This window comes from Gopherus flavomarginatus, chromosome 3 (genome assembly GCF_025201925.1).
Source record: "Gopherus flavomarginatus isolate rGopFla2 chromosome 3, rGopFla2.mat.asm, whole genome shotgun sequence".
NCBI classification, from domain to species: domain Eukaryota; kingdom Metazoa; phylum Chordata; order Testudines; family Testudinidae; genus Gopherus; species Gopherus flavomarginatus.
In genome coordinates this window covers 141,131,269-141,153,813 of record NC_066619.1, presented here as the reverse complement: position 1 = coordinate 141,153,813, position 22,545 = coordinate 141,131,269, and the positions used below count along the sequence as shown (strand labels likewise).

The following is a 22,545-nucleotide window of genomic DNA, read 5'->3' as shown; positions in this document are numbered from 1 at the left end:
AGGGAATGCAAAATCAGGCTAGCCACTTCAACACACACAGATCTCCCCTGATTTCTTCCTCCCACCAATTCCCTGGTGAGTACAGACTCAATTTCCCTGCAGTAAAGAAAAACTCCAACAGGTCTTAAAAGAAAGCTTTATATAAAAAAGAAAGAAAAAATACAAATAGTCTCTCTGTATTAAGATGACACAATACAGGGCAATTTCTTAAAAGAATATTGAATAAACAGCCTTATTCAAAAAGAATACAAATCAAAGCACTCCAGCACTTATATTCATGCAAATACCAAAGAAAAGAAAACCATAGAACTTACTATCTGATCTCTTTGTCCTTACACTTAGAAACAGAAGACTAGAAAATAGAACTACTTCTCCAAAGCTCAGAGAAAGCAGGCAGGCAGACAAAGACTGAGACACTCAATTCCCTCCACCCAAAGTTGAAAAAATCCGGTTTCCTGATTGGTCCTCTGGTCAGGTGCTTCAGGTGAAAGAGACATTAACCCTTAGCTATCTGTTTATGACAGGTACCTTCTTTGTTTTTTGTCAAATCTGCAGTGAAAGTGTTCTTAAAATGAACAACATGTGCTGGGTCATCATTCAAGACTGCTATAACATGAAATATATGACAGAATGCAGGTAAAACAGAGCAGAAGACATACAATTCTCCCCAAGGAGTTCAGTCATAAATTTAATTAACACGTTGTTTTTAACGAGCATTATCAGCATGGAAGCATGTCCTCTGGAATGGTGGCTGAAGCATGAAGAGGCATACGAATGTTTAGCATATCTGGCATGTAAATATCTTGCTATGGGGCTGCAACAGTGCCATATTCTCACTTTCTGGTGACAATGTCAATAAGAAGAGGGCAGCATTATCTCCTGTAAACGTAAACAAATTTGTTTGTCTTAATGATTGACTGAAAAAGAAGTAGAACTGACTGTCCTTGTAGGCTTTAAAGTTTTACATTGTTTTGTTTTTGAGTGCTGTTATATTACCAAAAAAAAACCCTACATTTGTACACTACTCTTTCATGATAAAAAAAATTGCACTACAGTGCTTGTATGTGATAAATTGAAAAATACTATTTATTTCATTTATCATTTTTACAGTGCAAATATTTGTAATAAAAATAATATACACTGATTTCATTTACAACACAGAATGCAATATATATGAAAATGTAGAAAACCATCCAAAATATTTAATAAATTTCAGTTGGTATTCTATTATTTAACAGTGCTATAAAAACTGTGATTAATTGCGATTAATTTTTTTGAGTTAATCGCATGAGTTAACGGCGATTAATTGACAGCTCTAATGACTAACTTAAAATCTTAAATTTCCAGATTTGAACGTACTTTTGGTTGAACAGTTCCACAAAGCTTAATTGACATCCATAGACAGAGGGCCTATAATTATACTCTAAGCATTTGAAGAAATAAATAAGTCATGTAAGTGAAACTGACCTAGAAGCCTAATTGTCAAATAGGGAAGCTTCTGAACTGGGGATATATAGCTCAGTAGTGATACCAAAACTGCCTACCCAGAATATTATAGAATTAAAGTGAGAACCTCTTTATAATAAGACTGATTTGATGTAATATTTTGAATTATTATTTCTTGATAATTTCAACACCCAGTGTTACATTCAATATTCTGTGTCAACTCTTATGTGTCCATCTTTATTTTTCTGTCTGTAATTTGTTGACTACATATTATAGCAAAGCAACCTTAATTTCCATACAGTCATAGTGCACAAGGTGAAGGTAATGGATTAATTAAACTCATGTAACCATCTTATGTCCTTATATTATATACTGTAGATGCTAAATTTTGCAGTTGTGAACTCCAGCGACATAGCTTTCCCTCTACAATTCCCAATCTAATACTGGTAACATATATGAATTTCAGAATGGATCATGGTCTTCCTGGGGAATAGGAGGAAGTAGGGACACCTATTGTATTAGTTTGATTAACTCTAGATCTGTGCAATGAACAGACAGCACAAGTACAAATGTAGTGAGATACTGATTAACCTTTGTACCTCAATCATTTCAGTGCTGACAGTTCACATTAATGAAGACACTGAGACTCACATGCTATTTCTGTTCTGGGCCCCCAGGCAGCTCTGCCAGTGCACAGCATTTCTAACCTGCAGCAATCATTCAATCAACTGCTCAAGTCTTTTGCCTCTCTTGATCGGTGTTTTGCCATTTTTTAATATTAGGGGATGAAATACATGAGTAAGTGAGTAAGAAAAGAGACACACTAGAATCTTTCTCACTTCTGACTCATATATGGCTTTGAACTCAGCTGTCAGGATCTGAAAGGCAACAAATACCAAAACACTGTGTGACCAGCAAGGAGATGTTCCTGTATCTTTATCTGCTGACTTCTTATTTTATTGCTTTAAATTTAATTAATCAAGTTGAAGAGAACGTTCATAAAACTGACCTGAGCAGATAACTCCAGCATCTTCATGATCTCCACAATTGTGCTGACCCCATTCTCTGAAAGAACATACCCAGAGATTGGATTCATTCCCAGAGCAATTCACATCATCCAGCCAGATCTTCCCAGATCCTAGCCCATATCGAGCAGAGACAGATGCATTGATGGCGTGTCCACATCTCAGTTGTTTGCAAGCAACGTTGGCATCTGATAGATCCCAGGAATTATCACAGATTGTTCCCCAGGTGCCATTGTAATAAATCTCCACTCTCCCAGAGCAGTGATCTGTTCCATTCACCAGTCTGATCTGTTTGTTTTCTGTAGGTATAAATCACATTTGTTAATGTGTCATTCTCTTATCCTACAAGAAAGTTTTTGTAAGAATTTAGAAATAAAACATCTGAGCAAATGATAGACATCTTTCTAACTGTGCTATTCCAGATGTGAAGCTGTTGCAGGTTGCCAGATGGTTTCTCATCTGCTATACACTCTGTAATTCTCAGACCCCACAGGACCTGTTCCTCAGTCAAATTTGAGGGGGGTTAGGGTTATATTTTGTCATGGCCATGACCTCTGTGACAAAATCCTTGATGTTTAAGGGTTTTAATTTGTTCCCATAAAATGTCATCCCTTTCCCATTCTCAGTAGCCTGCAAGATTCCTCCATGACGTTCTGCAAACTTGTCTCGCTATGTGCGCTGTGTAGTGGAGTAATGGCTTTAAAGCTTAGCTGGAAATATTCATCTGTACACTGCTTTTCTGGTCAAAGAGCAAAGGACTGTTTTGTACTTTTATTTCCATTTATCCAAGTGACCATTTTGTCTACATGACATTCTCAGAAAGCAAATATTTGAGATAAGAAGCCTGTAAATGACTGAAAAGCATAATACCTTTTTATTAACAAGTTTTACCCTAAGCTTAGAAATAATTTTAGTGTCCGAGTGGCTAGCAACTTCCTCGTGCAAGTGCTGGAGGAACCAATGAGGGGCCATGCTTCTCTTAACCTGCTGCTCACAAACAGGGAAGAATTGGTAGGGGAAATTGAAGTGGGTGAAAACCTGAGCAGCAGTGACCATGAGATGGTTGAGTTCAGAATCCTGACAAAGGAAGAAAGGAGAGCAGCAGAATACAGATCCTGGACTTCAGCAAAGCAGACTTTGACTTCCTTAGGGAACTGATGGGCAGGATCTCCTGGGAGGCTAATAAGAGGGGGAAAGGAGTCCAGGACAGCTCGCTGTATTTTAAAGAAGTCTTATTGAGAGCACAGGAACAAACCTTCCCAATGTGCAGAAAGAATAGCAAATATGGCAGGTGGCCAGCTTGACTTAACAGAATATTCAGTGAGCTTAAACACAGAAAGGAAGCTTACAAGAAGAGGAACCTTGGATAAATGACTAGGGAGGAGTATAAAAATATTGCTCAGGCATGCAGGGGTGTAATCAGTAAAGCCAAGGCACAACTGGAGTTGCAGCTTGCAAGGGATGTGAAGGGTAACAAGAAGGGTTTCTACAGGTATGTTAGCAACAAGAAGGTCAGGGAAAGTGTGGGAGGTGACCTAGTGACAGATGATGAGGAAAAAGCTGAAGTACTCAATGCTTTTTTTGCCTCTGTCTTCACAGACAAGGTCAGTTCCCAGACTGTTGCACTGGGCAGCATAGTATGGGGAAGAGGTGAGCAGCCCTCAGTGATGAAATAATAGGTTAAGAACTATTTAGAAAAGCTGGACATGCACAAATCCATGGGACTTGATTTAATGCATCCGAGAGCACTGAGGGAGTTGGCTGGTGTGATTGCAGAGCCACTGGCCATTATCTTTGAAAATGTGTGGAAATCAAGGGAGGTCCTGGATGACTGGAAAAAGGCAAATATGTGCCCATCTTTAAAAAAGGGAAAAAGGAAAACCCAGGGAGCTATAGACTGGTCAGCCACACTTCAGTCCCCAGAAAAATCATGGAGCAGGTCCTCAAGGAATCCATTTTGGAGCACTTGGAGGAGAGGAAGGTGATCAGGATAGTCAACATGGAGTCACCAAGGGCAAGTCATGCCTGACCACCCTGATTGCCTTCTATGATGAGATAACTGGCTCTGTGGATATGGGGGAAGCGGTGGATGTGATATAGCTTGACTTTATCAAAGCTTTTGATATGGTCTCCCACAGCATTCTTGCCGGCAAGTTAACGAAGTATGCATTGGATGAATGGACTATTAGGTGAATAGAAAGCTGGCTAGATTGTCAGACTCAACAGGTAGTGATCAACAGCTTGATGTCTAGTTGGCAGCTGGTATCAAGTGGAGTGCCCCAGGGGTTCGTCCTGGGGCTGGTTTTGTTCAACATCTTCATTAATGATCCGGAGGATGGCGTGGACTGCACTCTCAGCAAGTTTGAGGATGACACTAAGCTAGGGAGAGAGGTAGATATGCTGGAGGGTAGGGATAGATACAAAGTGACCTAGGCAAATTGGAGGATTGGGACAAAAGAAACTGATGAGGTTCAACAAGGACAAGTGCAGAGTCCTGCACTTAGAACAGAAGAATTCCATGCACTGTTACAGGCTGGTGGCTGAATGGCTAAGCAGCAGTTCTGCAAAAAAGGACCTGGGAATTATAGTGGACAAGAAGCTGGATATGAGTCAGGAGTGTGCCCTTGTTGCTAAGAAGGTTAATAGCATATTGGGCTGCATTAGTAGGAGCATTGCCAGCAGATCGAGGGAAGTGATTATTCCCCTCTATTCAGCACTGATGAGGCCACGTCTGGACTATTGCTTCCAGTTTTGTCTCCCCTCCCACTACAGAAAGGATGTGGACAAATTGGAGAGAGTCCAGTGGAGGACAACAAAAATGATTAGGAGGCTGGAGCACATGACTAATGAGGAGAGGCTGAGGGAACTGGGCTTATTTAGTTTGCAGAAGAGAAGAGTGAGGGGGGATTTGATAGTGGCCTTCCACTATCTGAAGGGGAGTTTCAAAGAGGATGGAGCTCTGCTGTTCCCAGTGGTAGCAGATGACAGAACAAGGAACAATGGTCTCAAGTTGCAGTGGGGGAGGTCTAGGTTGGATATTAGGAAAAACTATTTCACTAGGAGGGTGGTGAAGCATTGGAATGGGTTACCAAGGGAGGTGGTGGAATCTCCATCTTTAGAAATTTTTAAGGCTCAACTTGACAAAGCCCTGGCTGGAATGATTTAGTTGGTCTTGGTGCTGCTTTGATGACCTACTCAGGTCTCTTCCAACCCTAATCTTCTATGATTGTATGAACTCTGAGACTGATTATTTTATTTCACTGGTGTTGAAAATGATAAATTCATTACAGCCACATCTTATAATTTCTGCTAAACAGGTTAATCTGATTAGGGTCTTAATTCAGGAAAAATTTTAAGCACATATTCTTCCTATTCAGTAAGGCTGGTAAGCATGTTTCACTTTAAGCACAGGCTTAAATCGTATTGATGTAACTGAAATTCAAACACAGAGTTACAGTTAAGCAAATGCTTAAGTGCTTTTCTGAATACGGATGGATCACTGACTCATGAGCTAGATGCAGTGAAGAGCAATTGTGTAGTGGTGGCATTCTAGAGAAATTAAACACTGAGATATGGCGATGATCATCCGTAGTGGTCTCCCATGACTCTGAAAACTTTTGGTGTTTACAACTGTTTTGACACTGGATAAGTTAATAAATATTTTATATAAAATATTTATAAACTCCCTGTATTATTTATTAATAGAATTCAAAAGAATCAGAGTGCTCTTTTGATTTAAATGGAACCTAAGCATCTACTTCAGTGCTTAGTTAAAAAGGGATAATCTGCTGAACTGGAGCCTTAGGTATGTCTATGCTGCCGTTCAATGTGTGACTGCACCACACTTGGTTTACATCGAAAAAGGGTGAATCTTGGCTGTTTTCAGTGGTACCTGATGACAGAACAAGGAGCAATGGTCTCAAGTTGCAGTGGAGGAGATTTAGGTTAGACATTAGGAAAAAAAATCTCTAAGAAGGTGGTGAAGCACTGGAATGGGTTACCTAGGGAGGTGGTTGAATCTTCTTCCTTAGAGGTTTTTAAGGTCAGGCTTGACAAAGCCCTGGCTGGATGATTTAGTTGGGGATTGGTCCTGCTTTGAGCAGAGGTTGGACTAGATACCTCCTGAGGTCTTGTCCAAACCTAATGATTCTATGATTCTACTCACAGTAGCACAGCGAAAATAGCATAGTAGACATGGCAGCATGGGTCAGCGCAGGATGGCAGTGCAAGAACCTATCCAGCATCTTCAGAGTCTTTATACAAACCAAACTGAAGCCCATAGTACCACATTTGCAATGCTATTTTTAGCTTTGCTTATGTAGGTAAAGCTAACATAGGTATTACCTGTGATGCAATTATACTTCAGGTTGCAGTGTAGAGGCATCCTTAGTTAACATTCACCTTATATAGTAATTCCAAGTTAAATGGGCTTAGTAGAGCATTCACAGAACGGACCTGAACAGACAACTCCTGCATCTTCGTTGTGCCTGCAGTTATGCAAACCCCATCCTCCAGATGGACATTCCCAGAGATTGGATTCATTCCCAGAGCAGTTTACATCATCCAGCCAGATCTGCCCAGATCCTTCCCCAGAATGTGCAGAGATAGTTGCACTGATGGCGTGTCCACATCCCAGTTCTCTACAAATAACACTGGAGTCTGACAGGTCCCAGGAATCATCACAGACTGTCCCCCAGGTGCCATTGTAATAAATCTCCACTCTTCCGGCACAACGATCTGACCCATTCACCAGTCTGATCTGTCTGTTTCCTGTAGAGATACATTGCAGTTGTTAACATGTCATATTCCTATTGAAAAAAGAAGGTTCGTGAGATTCCAGAAATAAAAACACATGAACAAATGATACTGTTTTACTCAGCAATTCCGGACTGTGCTGTTTCCGATGTGGAGATTTTGAAAGTTGTCAAATGGTCTTATCTCCTATGAACTTTTTACTTAACCCGAACAGAGCGCACTCCTTATTCCGACTTAGAGGGTTAAAGTGAGTCTGAATGTTTGCAATGGTATGAGTTCTGTGACAAGGTTTTGGGGTTTTTGCACAACAAAAAATCATGCTCTTTGTCATTCTTAGCAGCCTGCTTTTTCCCTTCTATTTGCTTTTTCATATTTTCTCTGGGAGCCTGGTGCCAATTCTACTGAAGTAAAGGGGAGTGTTTCCATTGAGTTCACTGGGCTTTGGATCAGTGTAGTGCACTAAGGGCTTACCAATAGTCAACTCATAGTTTAAAACTATTATTACATGGCGTCAAACAATGTTTCATGTAAAATAAAGATTAGGTGATTTTTTTTTACAGTTTTGCATCACAAATGAAGTCATAGAATGTCATGACTTCTTATGTTTTTAAACTAAAATTGACTTTTGAATTTTTGTCTTGACAAAAATCTAGCTTTGGTTGTAAACTTTCTGCATCTTGACACTTAATGTTCCACAGATCATCCAGGACTCTGACTGACATACCACAAAGGGGAATCTCATCTTACTCCACACACCAATTACGTTCATTAAAAGTTTCAGCTATTCAGAGACAGTGTCCTATGTTTAGAGCCCTGCACAGATACAAAGTTTGGATCTACATCGATCCATGATCCATGTGGATATAAGGCGTATATCTGTGGATTTGCAGGGCACTACCTATGCTCTGGAGTGGAAACAGTATAGGTCTGATTCATGTAAGACCTTTAAAATATGCTCAAGTCTCAATGACTTCAATGGGATTGAAGTGCTTTTCTGAATAGGGGTCTAGAACTAACTACTGTATATTAGATTGATATAGTCTATGCATATGAATTACCGTGGTAAGTTACTAATCAGAAGGGTTAGTACCCAATTTGCGATCATGAGACAAGGACCTGCTTGTATCTCAAGGTTTCCATTTATATCCACATGTGGACAAATGAGACTCAAATCCAGATGAATGGCACTCGTGGATTCTGAAGGAAGTGAAGTGTGAAATAGTGAAATTAATGACAACTTTATGCCCAATCCTTGAACAGCAACTGTTCTCAAAGCATAGAAAGTGGCTATTGTGGTGCCTATTTTGTAAAGAAAGAGAAAAAGAAAATAAAAAGGCAACAAGGATGCTGTGCCAAACTTGAAGATAAAACTTCAGTTGTGTCCCCAATGTGGCTGCTGCTTTTGCTCCTTTTACAGATGAATTTAGAATCTAGACCACTGTTCCTCTCCCTGTGCCCAGAGGTCCTCCTGTGCTGGAAGGCAGGGTCACACACTGAAGGGCAGGTGTCATTAATCCTGCACTTACCTGAACAAATCACACTGGCATCATTACCATGTGGGCACTGAGGTGCCTCCAACGTGGTAACAGGGCTGTGACCCAAGTGCGGGTCAGAACTCTTATCGTGAAGTGAGTCTGTCCACTCAGAGCCATTTCCTTCCCCAAAGTATCCTTCGCCCGGAGCCAATATGGCGAATCCACAGTCAAGCTGATTGCAAAGGACGTTGGCGATGGATAAGTCCCAATGTGAGTCACACAGGGCTCCCCAGGCACCATGAGCCTGGATCTCCACTCTCCCTGAGCACTGTGTGCTGCCATTCACCAGCCGGAACCCTGGGTACCCTGGGGAGAAGGAGAAGGGTTTAGAGAGGGACCCTTTGAGCTATTTATTATCAAGTGTTATGAGGGAATTTTATTCTCTTATAACATCAAAATGTTTCTGTTTCTGTGTTTTAGAACAAATTTATACTAGTCCAGTGATCCAAGTTCCATTCATAGAAAGGACATTTTATTAGTATATTTATTAATGTAGTCCAGAATACTTTCCATAATTGTTTAATCTGATCTAGGATTTAGGGAGTTTCTTTGTAACATCACTGTGCAGCACAGTTTGTGTTCCAAGTTTGCAGTTTATACACCTGGGCAACCATATGGCCTGTTTCCAGTGTCCAGTGTCCAGTGCATTCACTATTCAACATTGGTGAGGCCTCATCTGGAGTACTGTGTCCAGTTTTGGGCCCCAAACTACAAGAAGGATGTGGAAAAATTGGAAAGAGTCCAGCTAAGGGCAACAAAAATGATTAGGGGGCTGGAGCGCATGACTTATGAGGAGAGACTGAGGGAACTGGGCTTGTTTAGTGTGCGGAAGAGAAGAGTAAGGGGGGATTTGATAGCAGCCTTCAACTACCTGAAAGGGGGTTCCAAAGAGGATGGATCTAGACTGTTCTCAGTGGTACCTGATGACAGAACAAGGAGCAATAGTCTCAAGTTGCAGTGGGGGAGGTTTAGGTTGGATATTAGGAAAAACTTTTTCACTAGGAGGGTGGTGAAGCACTGGAATGGGTTCCCTAGGGAGGTGGTGGAATCTCCTTCCTTAGAGGTTTTTAAGGCCTGGCTTGACAAAGCCCTGGCTGAGATGATTTAGTTGGGGATTGGTCCTGCTTTGAGCAGGAGGTTAGACTGGATACCTCCTGAGGTCCCTTCCAACCCTGATATTCTATGATCTATGACTCCAGCTGAGTCCTGTCTTTTTTTCTACTTCAAGGGATACAGCACACAGTAGACTAGAATATGTCACTGGTATTTTAGAGTCATCCTTGTGAAGTCTTACGTGAGCATATGATGCTGACAACATTAGCAGGACCACATGTCTGATTCACATGTGATGTTCTGGGACAATACACAAGGTGAGATTCATTCCCTACACACTGGAATGTTTCATTCCAGACTGTTCCATTTCCTTCTCCAAACTGAGCTCCTCCCAGGATAGATATGGCTGTTCCACAGTTTAGCTGGTTGCAGATAACGATGGCAGCATTGAGACTGAAGTGGGAATCACAGACTGTAGACCATGTTTCTTCTCCATGTCTTACTTCAACACGTCCTGAGCAGACACTGTCCCCTCCAGCAAGTCGGGGTGTAATATGACCTAGATATATTGAGTGAGAATATTAGAACAATGTGCAATATGTATTATAATATTAATTTCAATGCCACTAGCTGTGGAGTAATATGCAATTCAGCATGAATAAAGGAATAAAATTTGGCCCTGTGCAATCTAAGGATATAGCTATATCATTAAAATGTACGCATTGAATCTATTATCATAATTAACATTATATTAAATCACAATCTGCTACTGCCATTTAGAAAATCAATATTTTAAAAATATTGTGTAACTATTACTTATTCACTGAGTGCTCCAAAGCATGCTAGACCTCATTCACTCGCATAAAAATTAGTTTCTAGCCAGCGTTACTTCCAATTTAAAATATAGACAAAACCACAATGAATGGTACTGAAAAACATGAGGAGGAGAATAGGGACAGAGAAGAAAAAACATTATTAATAGATGATTATAAGGATTTTTAAAAGTTGTTACATTCTGCTAAGTCTTGCATATGTATTCACACACTCTCTATGTAAACAAAGATAAAAATGGATACATACATTATGCAGAATTTACACATACATTGCACCTGCAAGTGGTAATGCCTGTAGTTAAGATTTCCTGCCACTTCCCATTGTAAAATCCAGTTTTACATTGTTTGGCAACGTTACCAAACTTCAACAATTTGCACTGAAATTGTCCATGCCAAGCGTATGCCTTTTTTTGTTTTGTTTTTGTTTTTAAAGACAGTTGAGCTGTTTACAAGAACGAGATAAGTTGTTTTTTCCCAAGGGATGAATTGCTTATAAAATTTTATTGAGAAACTCTCGTCCTTCCTTACATTGGAGCAGGGACTTGCAATTTGGAAGGGAGGTCACTCTGGTGTCAGGGATGTGACTTCTGTTTTTTCTCATTAAAACCTGCACAAATCCTGCCAAGTTAGGTGCCTTTGAATAACTGCAATTCACGCATGCTCTGTGGAGACCTGTTAGAGTTCAGTTGCTAAATTCTCTGAAGATTCCATACTGAACATACTCCAGCCCCTCAGAGCTCCTATATGTGACCAGACTGTGCATCCTGGGGTTGCAGGAGCTTATAGGATTTTCCCTTCAATTGCTGTTCCAGGCTGAGGTGGTCTAAGCACCAGAGCTGGGAGGGAGATGTCTCCCTTCTTGCCCCCTGCTTACTCCCAGGCAGCAAGAAGGGGAAAGCAGCTTAACTCAGAATGCAGAGGGTGATTAATGTGGAGGTAGGCCTGAGGAGAGCGTAAGGAGAAGCAGAGGGAGAAGGAGATAGTAGCCAGATGTTGGGGTGGGAAGCAATGGGAGACAGGGACTGGTGGTAGTGGTGGGAAGTGATTTCAATGGACGTTTGGTCCCTAGGCACTTCTGAAAATTCCAATAGGTGCCTGTCTTCTTCTTTAGGCACTCCAATGCCTTTAAAATCTAGCCTTGTGTCTAGTAGCTCTAACTCCCTGATATGCACAGCCAGCCTCCTCCCCATGTCTGTCCCTGCCCCTCACAGCTGAGCATTCCAGTCGGGACTCAGGACCTTGTGGGAAGGGGCAAATGGGAGAAGAAACGTGTGGAAGGGAGAGAGGGTCAGGGGTAGCTTAGAAGACCAAGAGAAGTGGGGAGGGACAAGGGAACATTGGGGTTAGCGGAGTGAGGGGTGATACTGCAGAGGTGGAAACAGAGGGACCTTAAAAGGGAAAGGGAATGTCAGCAGGAGGAGATGGGGACCCCAGAAGTAGGAAGCCCATTGAAGGGATGATGTGATACAGGTGCCCAGAAGAGGGAGAGCAGCCAGCTCCTGTATTCTGCTTTTTTATCTCCACCACTATCCTATGGTGAGTAAGGGATGTGATTATTGCTCTAGAGAGTGGGAAGTGGAGGAGAGAGAGGAACCAACCAGGGCACCCTCAGAACTTCCCCACGGCATGCACGGTCACTCCCTGTGGAGCCAGGCCCACTGCAGTTGCTAGCCCCATCACTTCACCCATTGAACACTCAGCCCCCACCTTCTAACCTGGCCCATCCAGGTGCAGTGTCACCCCCTATCTCTGAGAAGGGGCATAGGCAGTTGGATGCTGGTCATGGCTGGGCAGGCCCCAGGGAGGGAGTTCTAGTGCAAGACCTGCCCAATAGCAATGATGAGGAGGAGCAATGCTGGCCAGCCCACTGCCCAACGTGCCCACTCAGGTCTGGCCCTGCTGCCCCCGCCAGGATAGAAGGCTGATGGGGCCAAACCTGAGTGGGGCAGCCTGACTGCTCTTCCTGACTGCTGCCAATATTACACACTAGCCATAACATGCATACACCTGTGGGAGCCTCTTCCACCAGCTGCCTCCTCCCTCCCTGTAACTCTCCTAAGTGCCTGCATCCCTCTTCCTGCCCCTGCCCTAGATCTGCAGGGGAGCAGAGAACAGCCACAAGTGGCATGTCTCCTGGGCAGACAGAGCAGAACCAGCAACAGCCAATGCTCAGGACAGCAAACTGTCCAACAAAGAGGCCTCAGGCACCTGCACCACTGCCCTAGATCTCCTGGTGGGCTATGATTCCCCTCTGCCACTGACTGGAATTAAGAAAATGAACTGTGAAATTGCTGTAAAATGAGAGACATATAAAAATTGAAACACAGCTGGAATAGTGAAAATCGTTTACAAGTGACTGAGGATATGAATTACACAAATGTCTCCCCAGTGTCCAGTAAGGTTAATAAGAATTACAGGTTTCTATTTTTATTTCTCATCAGGGTCAGAGGAATGTGACACTCTAGATTAATTCCCTTTTCTCTCAAGAGGATTTTACCTTTAAGGATGGATTTCTTACCTGAACAGGTGACTCCACCAGGCTTATGATGATCACAGCTATGCACACCCCATCCTCTGTGTTTGCACTCCAAGAGAGATGACTCAGTACCATCACAGGCAACTTCATCCAGCCAAATTGGCCCAGAACTGGACCCAAAATGAGCTTGATCATCGACACTAACAGCAGATCCACATCCCAACTGCCTACAAACAACTTCAGCATCTTCCATTTCCCAGACACCATCACACACCATCCCCCACTGATCCTTGTGTTTAACCTCCACTTTCCCAGCACAGGGGCTGCCTCCATCCACCAGCCTCAGCTCCTCAGTAGCTCCTTCAAAAAGAGACATATTGTGGGGTTACTGGAGAGAGCATTGAGCCACATAGCCACCATTATTATTCATCTGAGAGAGAGAGAGAGAGATGCAAAGTAAATTCCAGAATTAAAGTTCCCCATGTATCCTTAATTTGTTTCCCTTGGGCATATGCATTATGATACACTCTTTAAATTACATGAGTATTATTTACACAGGACCATGGCTCCTTACTTAGGCCTTGCATGATCTTGGAGAGAGGATCTCTTTGATTTTGATCTCTTTGAATAACAAATATTTGAAGAAAATGAAACTGGGGAAAGAAGGGGACTGATTCTTTTATTGTTGTGACAAATGTTTTGGTATTTTTTGTTTGAAACAATTGAATACCAACCCAGTGATCTGAGCTCCCTGCAGTAAAGACATTTTATTGTTACACCATGAGTCTAGAACAACCATCTCTGGTATTTTAGTCATCACTTTAATTCTTACCTGAGCACACAATGCTGACATCATTTGCATGTGAGCATGTCTCATTCAAATGTGAGACCCTGGGACAATAGAAGAGTTGTGACTCATTCCCTGCACACTGAAGTTTTTCATTCCAGATTGGCCCATCTCCTTGTTTAAAGTGAGCTCCTCCCAGGATCGATACCACTGCTCCACAGTTTAATTCACTACAGATAACACTGGCAGCTTTGAGATCGAAGTCAGCATCACAGACTGTAACCCATGTTTCTCCATGTTCTATCTCAACACGTCCTGAGCAGATACTCTCCCCTCCAATCAGCCGGGACTTAATATGGCCTAGAGAATCAATAAAGCCAGCGAGTGAGACACTGACATTCTGCAGCATCTTATACACCTTGATCTGGCGAAATATTACTTTCAAATATTTTCACTGGAAACCATAAGACAACGCAGTGAGTATGTTTCAATTATGCAGCGTCTTATATGCTTAAAATGCAGAGTTAGACAACATAATTTAAAAAACACAGTTGTTAACAGTGTTTTTAAACCAATACTTTATTTTTGTTAATTACCGTTTTATTACCATCCATTCTTCACTTTGAATTCACACACAGACACTATTACACAAACATTTTTAAAGTCAGGTTATGCTTGAAACACACAGGTCAGGATTTTCAGATACAAGTACCTAAATTTTGACTTATAAATTGATATTTAGGTACCCAAATAAATGCTCTTATGTAGATGTCTTAATATGGATTTAGGAGACTAATTTTAGACACCTAAGGGCATGTCTACACTATGAAATTAGGTTGATTTTATAAAGATGATATTTAGCAACTGATTTTTATATAATCGACGGTGTGTGTCCATATTAAGCACATTATGTCGGTAGAGTGTGTTCTCAATACCTTGGCTAGCATTGACTCACGGAGTGGTGCACTATGGGTAGCCATCCCACAGTCCCTGCTGCCACTGGAATTCTGGGATAAGCTCCCAATGCCTGATGGGGCAAAAACATTGTCGTGCTTTTGGGTACATGTCATCAGTCTCCCCTCCCTCCCTCTCTCCCTCCTTGAAAGCAACGGCAAACAATCAATTTACGCCTTTTCGCTGCAAGCATGGATTCCACTCTGCTGTACACTGCTTTGCAAGCATTACAAACACCTCGTGCATTATCCTGCACTATGTGCAAAGCCTAGTGAGGAGCTGCAGACAGATGTGTCTGAAGGCACGGGATGTGGCAACTGGCATATCATGGTGGCATTGGGCATGTTGATACAGTGGAACACCAATTCAGGGCCTGGGAAACAAGCACAGACTGGTGGGACCACACAGTACTGCAGGTCTGGGATGATGACCAGTGGCTGCAAAACTTTAGCATGCGTAAGGACACTTTCATGGAACTTTGTGGGTTGCTTTCCCCCATCCTGAAGTGCAGGAATACCACAATGAGACCTGCTCTGACAGTTGAAAAGTGCATGGCGATAGCCTATGGAACTTGCAACACCAGACAGCTATTGGTCAGTCGAGCTATTGGTCAGTCTCAGTTCAGAGTGGGCAAATCTACTCTGGGGGTTGCTGTGATCCAAGTAGCCAGGGCAATCAATACTCTTCTGCTAAGAAGGGTAGTGACTCTGGGAAACGTGCAGGTCATAGTGGATGGTTTTGTTGCAATAGGGTCCCCTAACTGTGGTGGGGTGATAGACGGAACGCATATCCCTATCTTGGCACCAGCCACCTTGCCAAAGAGTACATAAACCAAAAGGGGTACTTCTCAATGGTGCTGCAAACACTGGTGGATCACAAGGGCCGTCTCACCGACATCAACGTGGGATGGTCAGGAAAGGTGCATGACATGCGTATCTTTAGGAACTCTGGGCTGTTCGAGCAGTTGCAAGAAGGAACTTTCTTCCCAGACTGGACAATAACCGTTGGTGACATTGAAATGCCAGTAGTTATCCTTGGGGACTGTAGCGAGGCGGTGGGATACCCCACAGCCTCGCCAAGGGACGGACCTCCCCTAACACCGACGTGGGCGGAGCCACTGGGTCCTGCACCTGCCCCTCAGAGGTCACGGCACAGATCCAGAAATATAAAAGCTGACCTGCAGAGCTCAGTTGGGAACCAGCCACCGGAGAGACCAGATGTCTGCGACCGAGCTCCCTCTGGGGAGACAGCAGAAGACCGCGGCCGGCCTGAGCTCGCATCCGGCCAGCCGAGTCTACTCCTTGCTCGCTACCCCGAGGAGGACCAGCCAAGCCTACCCCTCGCTCGTTACCCTGAGGACTGGCTGAGCCTGTCCCTCCCCAGCTACCTCGAGGACTGGCTGAGCCTGCCCCTCCCCAGCTACCCTGAGGAGGAGCCAAGCCTACCTTTTGCCAGCTACCCCGAGGACTGGCCAAGCCTGTCCCTCCCTAGCTACCCCGAGGAGGAGCCGAGCCTACCTTTTGCCAGCTACCCCGAGGAGCAGCTGAGCTTACCGTCTGCTACTTACCTGGAGGAACCGATGGTGTTCGAGACCGCCAGCGATGCTACCACAATTCAGGTACCCTACGAGGGGGAGTGTGGAAGTAGCCCGGGGGCAGCCGACCCCAGTCTGGCTGCAACACTGCCAGAGCAGGTGTCAGTATGTTGCGGCCAGGATCCCCACTGACAGCAGCGACTCCCCGCCGCTGCTAGGGCCCCGGGCTGGGATGCAGTGGAGTGGGAGGGCCTGCGTCCCCCCTGCCACCTACTCCTTGGGTGTCAGACTCCCCCCCTTTTGCCCTGGCCTGGAGAGCCTAGGGCCTCTTGATAATTGAACTGCTGACTCAGTTTCTGCTTAAAGGCCTGAGCCTTTGACTATTTGCTTGCTGCCCCGCCCTGACCTAGGGCCTGGGCTGCTGTTGAACTGCTGACTCAGCCCCTACGTAAAGGCCTGAGTCCTTGACTATTTGCTTGCTGCTCCACCCTGACCTAGGGCCTGGGCTGCTCTAGAACTCTTGGCTCAGCCCTGGCTTAAAGGGCCTGAGACCCTAACAGTGTGTTTGCTGCTCCACACTAGCGCAGAGCCCGGACTGACGGTCAGCTAGAAGAGGTGGTGGGATACCCCACAATCCCGTTGAGGGACGGGCCTCGGCCGGACACCTTTACACGTGGCAAGCCAGGCAGGAGCTCTTGCCCAGGATGAGGAGAGTGATCCCCCACAGGAGACATGGATTTGACCAAGCTCTTCACACTCTTGACAGAGAGCCAGGAGTGACAGCAGGCGGCCCAGATGCAGCAGCAGCAGCAGCAGCAGCAACAGGCCGCCCAGCTCCAGCAGCAACAACAGCTTGTCGAGCAATTGGGAGCCCAGCAGCAGCAGCTGACCCAGGACTTGACGGTGCAGCACCAGGAGTTCCAGCAACAATGTTTGCAGCAGCTGGTGTCAGCGCTGCCCCGCCCCATGAAGCCCCAGTCGGGGGGCACGGACAGGGCTCCCCAACTCACGTCACCCATAAGACTGTCCAGGATGGGATCGCTAGATGACCCCGAAGCCTTTTTGGTGACTTTCGAAAGAGTGGCGCACGTTGCCGCCTGGGCACCAGCCCACCAGTGGGCCACCCTCTTGGCCCCATACTTGACAGGGACGGCCCAAACTGTGTACAGAGGTTTATCCATGGAGGATGCCAGGGACTATACCCAAGGAAAGGCAGCGATTTTGGATGCCTTAGACATCAGCCCGGAAACCTTCTGGCAGCGGTTCCGGAGTCTGACTTAGAACACGGGCACCCGCCCCCGGTTGGTGGCTCAGGAGCTGAGAGACTGTGTCAGCGGTGGCTACAGCCCAACAGGCTGAACCCCGACGAGCTCATTGAGCAAATCATCTTGGAGCAGTTACTCCACATCCTCCCGTTGCGGGGAAGGGCTTGGGTCCTCCGTCACCAGCCCTCAATGGTAGCAGCCACCATCACCCTCATGGAGGGCTTCCTGGCGGCGGAAATCCTGGTTAGGCCGCTTGTACGGGGCCACCCTCCAGGGATCAAGTGCCCCAACCCCGAAAGATGGGTGAGCACCGGGGTCGAACCACGGAATCCCCCGCGGAGTCAGGAGTCCCGCTATAGACGTCCCGAGTGTCCCCCTCGGCAAACCCTTACAGGCCCCTAGACCAGGACTGGCTGCGCCCCACGGAGTCCCCCAACGAGACAGAGGGGAGGTTTGGCCTGGCCCAGAAGACTCAAAATTGAGCCCTGTTTCTCCTGTGGGAAGCATGGGCACCTCCAACGAGACTGCACTGAGATGGACTGCAGCTTTGGACACATATGCGCCAGAGAAAACCATGCCCGACCGCCGCAGGCTGCCAAAGTCACCGTCCCCATAGTTGTCGGGGACTGCCAGACACGGGCCCTGGTTGACTCTTGCTGTGGTCAGATGCTAGTCTGCCAAAGCCTAGGCTTCCTGGAAGACCCTTGACTGGGAACCATCCAGTTGCAGTGAATACATGGCAAAGTTCAACCTTACGTCAGTGCCCGACTCCCACTTACCGTGGATGGAGTCACTCGAACCATGGTGGTCAGCCTGGCCCCGCGACTCACCTACCCTGTGATCTTGGGGTGTGACTGGCCAGAGTTTCCAAGTGTCCTGGGGTCGCATGCACAGGAAAGCCCCAAGGTCACCCCAGCATTGAAAGGGGACTGCCGCAAGAACCCCACAGAGGAGGCTGAAGAGGCGGGGCCTGGGAGTCAGGAAGGCGCGTCGGAAGACCCCCGACTAGTGTCTGCGGATGTCCCCAAAATCGACACGGATTTCTGCCGGGACCAGAGGGAGGACCCCACTCTGGGTCAGGCATATGAGCAGCTGGCGGTGGTAGACGGCGCTCTGATTGGTCCGGCCCGGGCCAAGGTATGGCCCCATTTCAAGCTACGATGCGACTGCCTCTATCGGGTGAATCGAGATTCCTGCACCAGGGAGGTCCAGACACAACTGTTGGTGCCTCAGTGCCACCGACGAGCAGTGATGAGACTTGCTCACGACGTCCCAGCTGCCGAGCACTTGGGCCAGGAAAAGACCCTTGCTCAAATTCTGTCCCAGTTTTTCTGGCTCGGGGTGCACCAGGAGGTGCGGAGCTATTGTAGCTCCTGTCCAGAGTGCCAGCTGGCCACTCCCTCATGGATGGCCCCGGCCTCTCTAATCTCCATGCCCATTATGGAAACCTCGTTTGAGCGGGTGGCAATGGATTTGGTGGGGCCCCTCCCAAGAAGCCGGGCCGGGTTTCTCTACATCCTGGTCATTGTGGACTACACTACCCGCTTCCCCGAAGCTGTCCCACTCCGGAGCATCACCGCCAAGACCATTGCTGATGAACTCGTCAAGGTCTTTGCCCGCGTGGGCCTGCCCCGGGAGATCCTCACCGACCAGAGCACCAACTTCACCTCCCGGTTGCTGTGGCAGGTGTGTAGACTCCTCTGGATTAAGCAGCTACGCACCTCCGTGTACCACCCTTGCCCTCCAGCAAGTCAAAACTATTGGCCCGGTGGCAGGGGCCATATGAGGTGATTCGGAAGTTCAGGCTGGTCACCTATGAGATTAACCAGCCAGACCGCCGGAAGCAAACCCAGTGGTATCATAGCAACCTCTTGAAGCCCTGGCGAGAACGAGAAGGCCTCCTAATTAATCCCTGTCCACCAGAGCCTGAATTAGGACCCCGGGTTACCCTGACTGAAGATGCCACGATGTCTCAGCTCGGAGAATCACTAACTGAGGAGCAACGGAAACAGACCGGGTGCCTCCTGCTGGCATTCCATGGGACATTCACCTCCCAGCCGGGCTATACGACCCTCGTATACCATACCATTCAGACCGAACCGGGGGTGGTAATCCGAGATCCAACTAGGCCTCTACCCTATCGTATGTGGCAGGTCGTCGAAGAGGAAATCCAGGCGATGCTAGAGCCGGGCATTATTGAACCATTGCAAAGTGAGTGGCACAGTCCAGTAGTCCTGGTTCCCAGACCGGACGGCACCCAGCGCTTTTGCACTGATTTCCGCCGTGTCAACTCCATCTTGATGTTTGACGCGTACCCAATGCCTCAGGTAGATGAGCTGCTGGACCATTTAGGAAAGGCCTGCTTCCTCATGACACTCGATCTAAGCAAAGAGTGCTGGCAGATTTCCCTTGACCCTGCTTTGCAGGAGAAGACTGCATTTGCCACAGCCACAGGCCTCTACCAGTTCACCCGGATGCCCTTCGGTCTCCATGGTGCCCCTGCAATGTTCCAGCTGCTCATGGATCGCCCCCTTCTTCCTCATCAAGGGTACGCGGCCATGTACCTGGATGATGTCGTCATTTATAGCGACGGTTGGGAGAACCACCTGGAGCAGGTAGCGGCTGTCCTGAGGTCCCTACGAGCTGCAGGATTAACCGCCAATCTGAAGAAATGCCATATCAGATGGCAGGAGACCACCTACCTGGGGTACACGATTGGAAGGGGACAAGTGAGACCGCTTGTGGGAAAGGTCCAAGCCCTAGTGGCATGCCCACCTCCCACTACGAAGCTTCATGTCTGCCAATTCCTCGGACTTGTGGGCTACTACCGGAGATTCATCCCCGACTTCACCTCCATCGCAGCCCCTTTAACAGGACTCTTGACCAAAACCAGTCCCAGATGGATGGAGTGGACCCCGAAGTGTGACCGTGACTTCCGGGCCCTCAAAGACTGTCTCTGCTGCGAACCTGTCCTGTACAGCCACGATTTTACCCCAGGGTTCATCCTCCAAACAGATGCCTCGGAGGTCGGAGTAGGGTTGGTCCTGTCTCAGGAGGTGGATGGGGAGGAACAACCAGTTATATACCTCAGTCGGAAATTATTTCCATGAGAACGGCACTACGCTGTAATCGAGAAGGAGGCCTTGGCAGTAAAATGGGCTTGTGACGCCCTGCGTTATTACATCCTGGGGGCCCCCTTCATACTAGTCACCGACCACGCTGCACTTTGCTGGTTGGCCCAAATGAGAAATAATAATATGCGGCTAATGCAGTGGTACCTGGCACTACAGCCCTCTGCTTTTACCGTACACCATAGGGACGGTAAGGACCATGCTAAAGCGGATTTCTTGTCCCTCCTGGGAGAGTTGGACAGGTCTGGCCCCGATGGATGGGAGCCAGCCTTGAGGGGGAGTGTGTGTAGCGAGGTGGTGGGATACCCCACAGTCCCGCCGAGGAACGGGCCTCCCCTAAGACCAACGTGGGCGGAGTCACTGGGTCCTGTGCCCGCCCCTCAGAGGTCACGGCGCAGACCCAGAAGTATAAAAGTTCACCCACATAGCTCAGTGGAGAACCAGCTGCCAGAGAGACCAGACATCTGCTACCGAGCTCCCTCTGGGGAGATAGCAGAAGGCCGCAGCCAGCCTGAGGTCGCAGGGGGCCAGCCGAGCCTGCCCTTCGCTCACTACCCCGAGGAGGACTGGCTGAGCCTACCACTTGCTCATTACCCCGCGGAGGACTGGACGAGCCTACCCCGCTCCAGCTACCCCGAGGACTGGCTGAGCCTGCCCCTCCCCAGCTACCCCAAGGAGGAGCCAAGCCTGCCTTTTGCCAGCTACCCCGAGGAGCAGCTGAACCTACCGTCCGCTATTTACCTGGAGGAACCGATGGTGTTCGAGACCACCGGCAACGCTACCACGACTCAGGTACCCTACGAGGGGAAGAGTGGAAGTAGCCCGGGGGCAGCCGACCCCAGTCTGGCTGCAACACTGCCAGAGCCAATGTCAGTGTGTTGCGGCCAGGATCCCCACTGAGAGCAGCGAGTTTCTGCCGCTGCTAGGGCCCCAGGTTGGGACGCAGTGGAGTGGGAAGGCCTGCATCCCCTCTGCCACCCACACCTTGGGGTGGCAGACTCCCCCTTTTCCCTGGCCTGGAGAGGTTCCTGATATTGGAAATATTGACTCAATCCCTGCTTAAAGGCCTGAGCCTTTGACTATTTGCTTGCTGCCCAGCCCTGACCTAAGGCCTGGGCTATAATTGAACTACTGACTCAACCCCTGCCTAAGGGCCCGAGTCCCACACTGTTTGGGTCCCACCCTGACTTAGGGCCTGGGCTGCTCTAGAACTCTTGGCTCAGCCTCAGCTTAAAGGGCCTGAGCCCCTAACCGTGTGTTTGCTGTCCCCCACTAGCACAGAGCCCGGACTGACAGCGAGCTAGAAGAGGCGGTGAGATACCCCACAGCCCCGTCGAGGGATGGGCCTCGGCCGGACACCTTTACAGGGACCCAACCTACCCCTTAATGCCATGGCTCATGAAGCCATACACAGGCAGCCTGGACTCATAGACCCCTAGACTTCAAGGTCAGAAGGAACCATTATGATCTTCTAGTCTGACCTTCTGCACAATGCAGGCCATAGAATCTCACCCACCCACTCCTGTAACAAACCCCTAACCTATATCTGAATTATTGAAGTCCTCAGATTGTGGTTTGAAGACCTCAAGCTGCAGAGAATCCTCCAGCAAGAGACCCATGCCCCATACTGGAGAGGAAGATGAAAAACCTCCATGGCCTCTGCCAATCTGCCCTGGAGGAAAATTCCTTCCCGACCTCAAATATGGCGATCAGTTAAACCCTGAGCATGTGGGCAAGACTCACCAGCCAGC

The 22,545-nt window shown here is 47.1% G+C and overlaps 2 protein-coding genes across 16 annotated transcripts in view; one reads left to right on the top strand and one right to left on the bottom strand.

Moving 5' to 3' along the window:
- The window catches only part of LOC127048439 (zinc finger protein OZF-like), a 273,508-nt gene that overhangs the window by 54,755 nt on the left and 196,208 nt on the right, over nucleotides 1-22,545 (top strand). The gene's annotated exons all lie outside the window — the stretch shown is intronic.
- Nucleotides 1-22,545, bottom strand: part of LOC127048417 (deleted in malignant brain tumors 1 protein-like) — a 151,201-nt gene that overhangs the window by 53,865 nt on the left and 74,791 nt on the right. For all 15 annotated transcript variants that reach the window (XM_050948160.1, XM_050948159.1, XM_050948158.1 and 12 more), the window contains exons 3-8: nucleotides 13,956-14,270; nucleotides 13,166-13,483; nucleotides 10,056-10,373; nucleotides 8,753-9,067; nucleotides 6,927-7,241; nucleotides 2,456-2,770 (exon numbers count right to left, since the gene is read on the bottom strand). In XM_050948160.1, coding sequence (XP_050804117.1) covers nucleotides 2,456-2,770; nucleotides 6,927-7,241; nucleotides 8,753-9,067; nucleotides 10,056-10,373; nucleotides 13,166-13,483; nucleotides 13,956-14,270 — 1,896 coding nt within the window. The remainder of the gene's footprint in view (nucleotides 1-2,455; nucleotides 2,771-6,926; nucleotides 7,242-8,752; nucleotides 9,068-10,055; nucleotides 10,374-13,165; nucleotides 13,484-13,955; nucleotides 14,271-22,545) is intronic.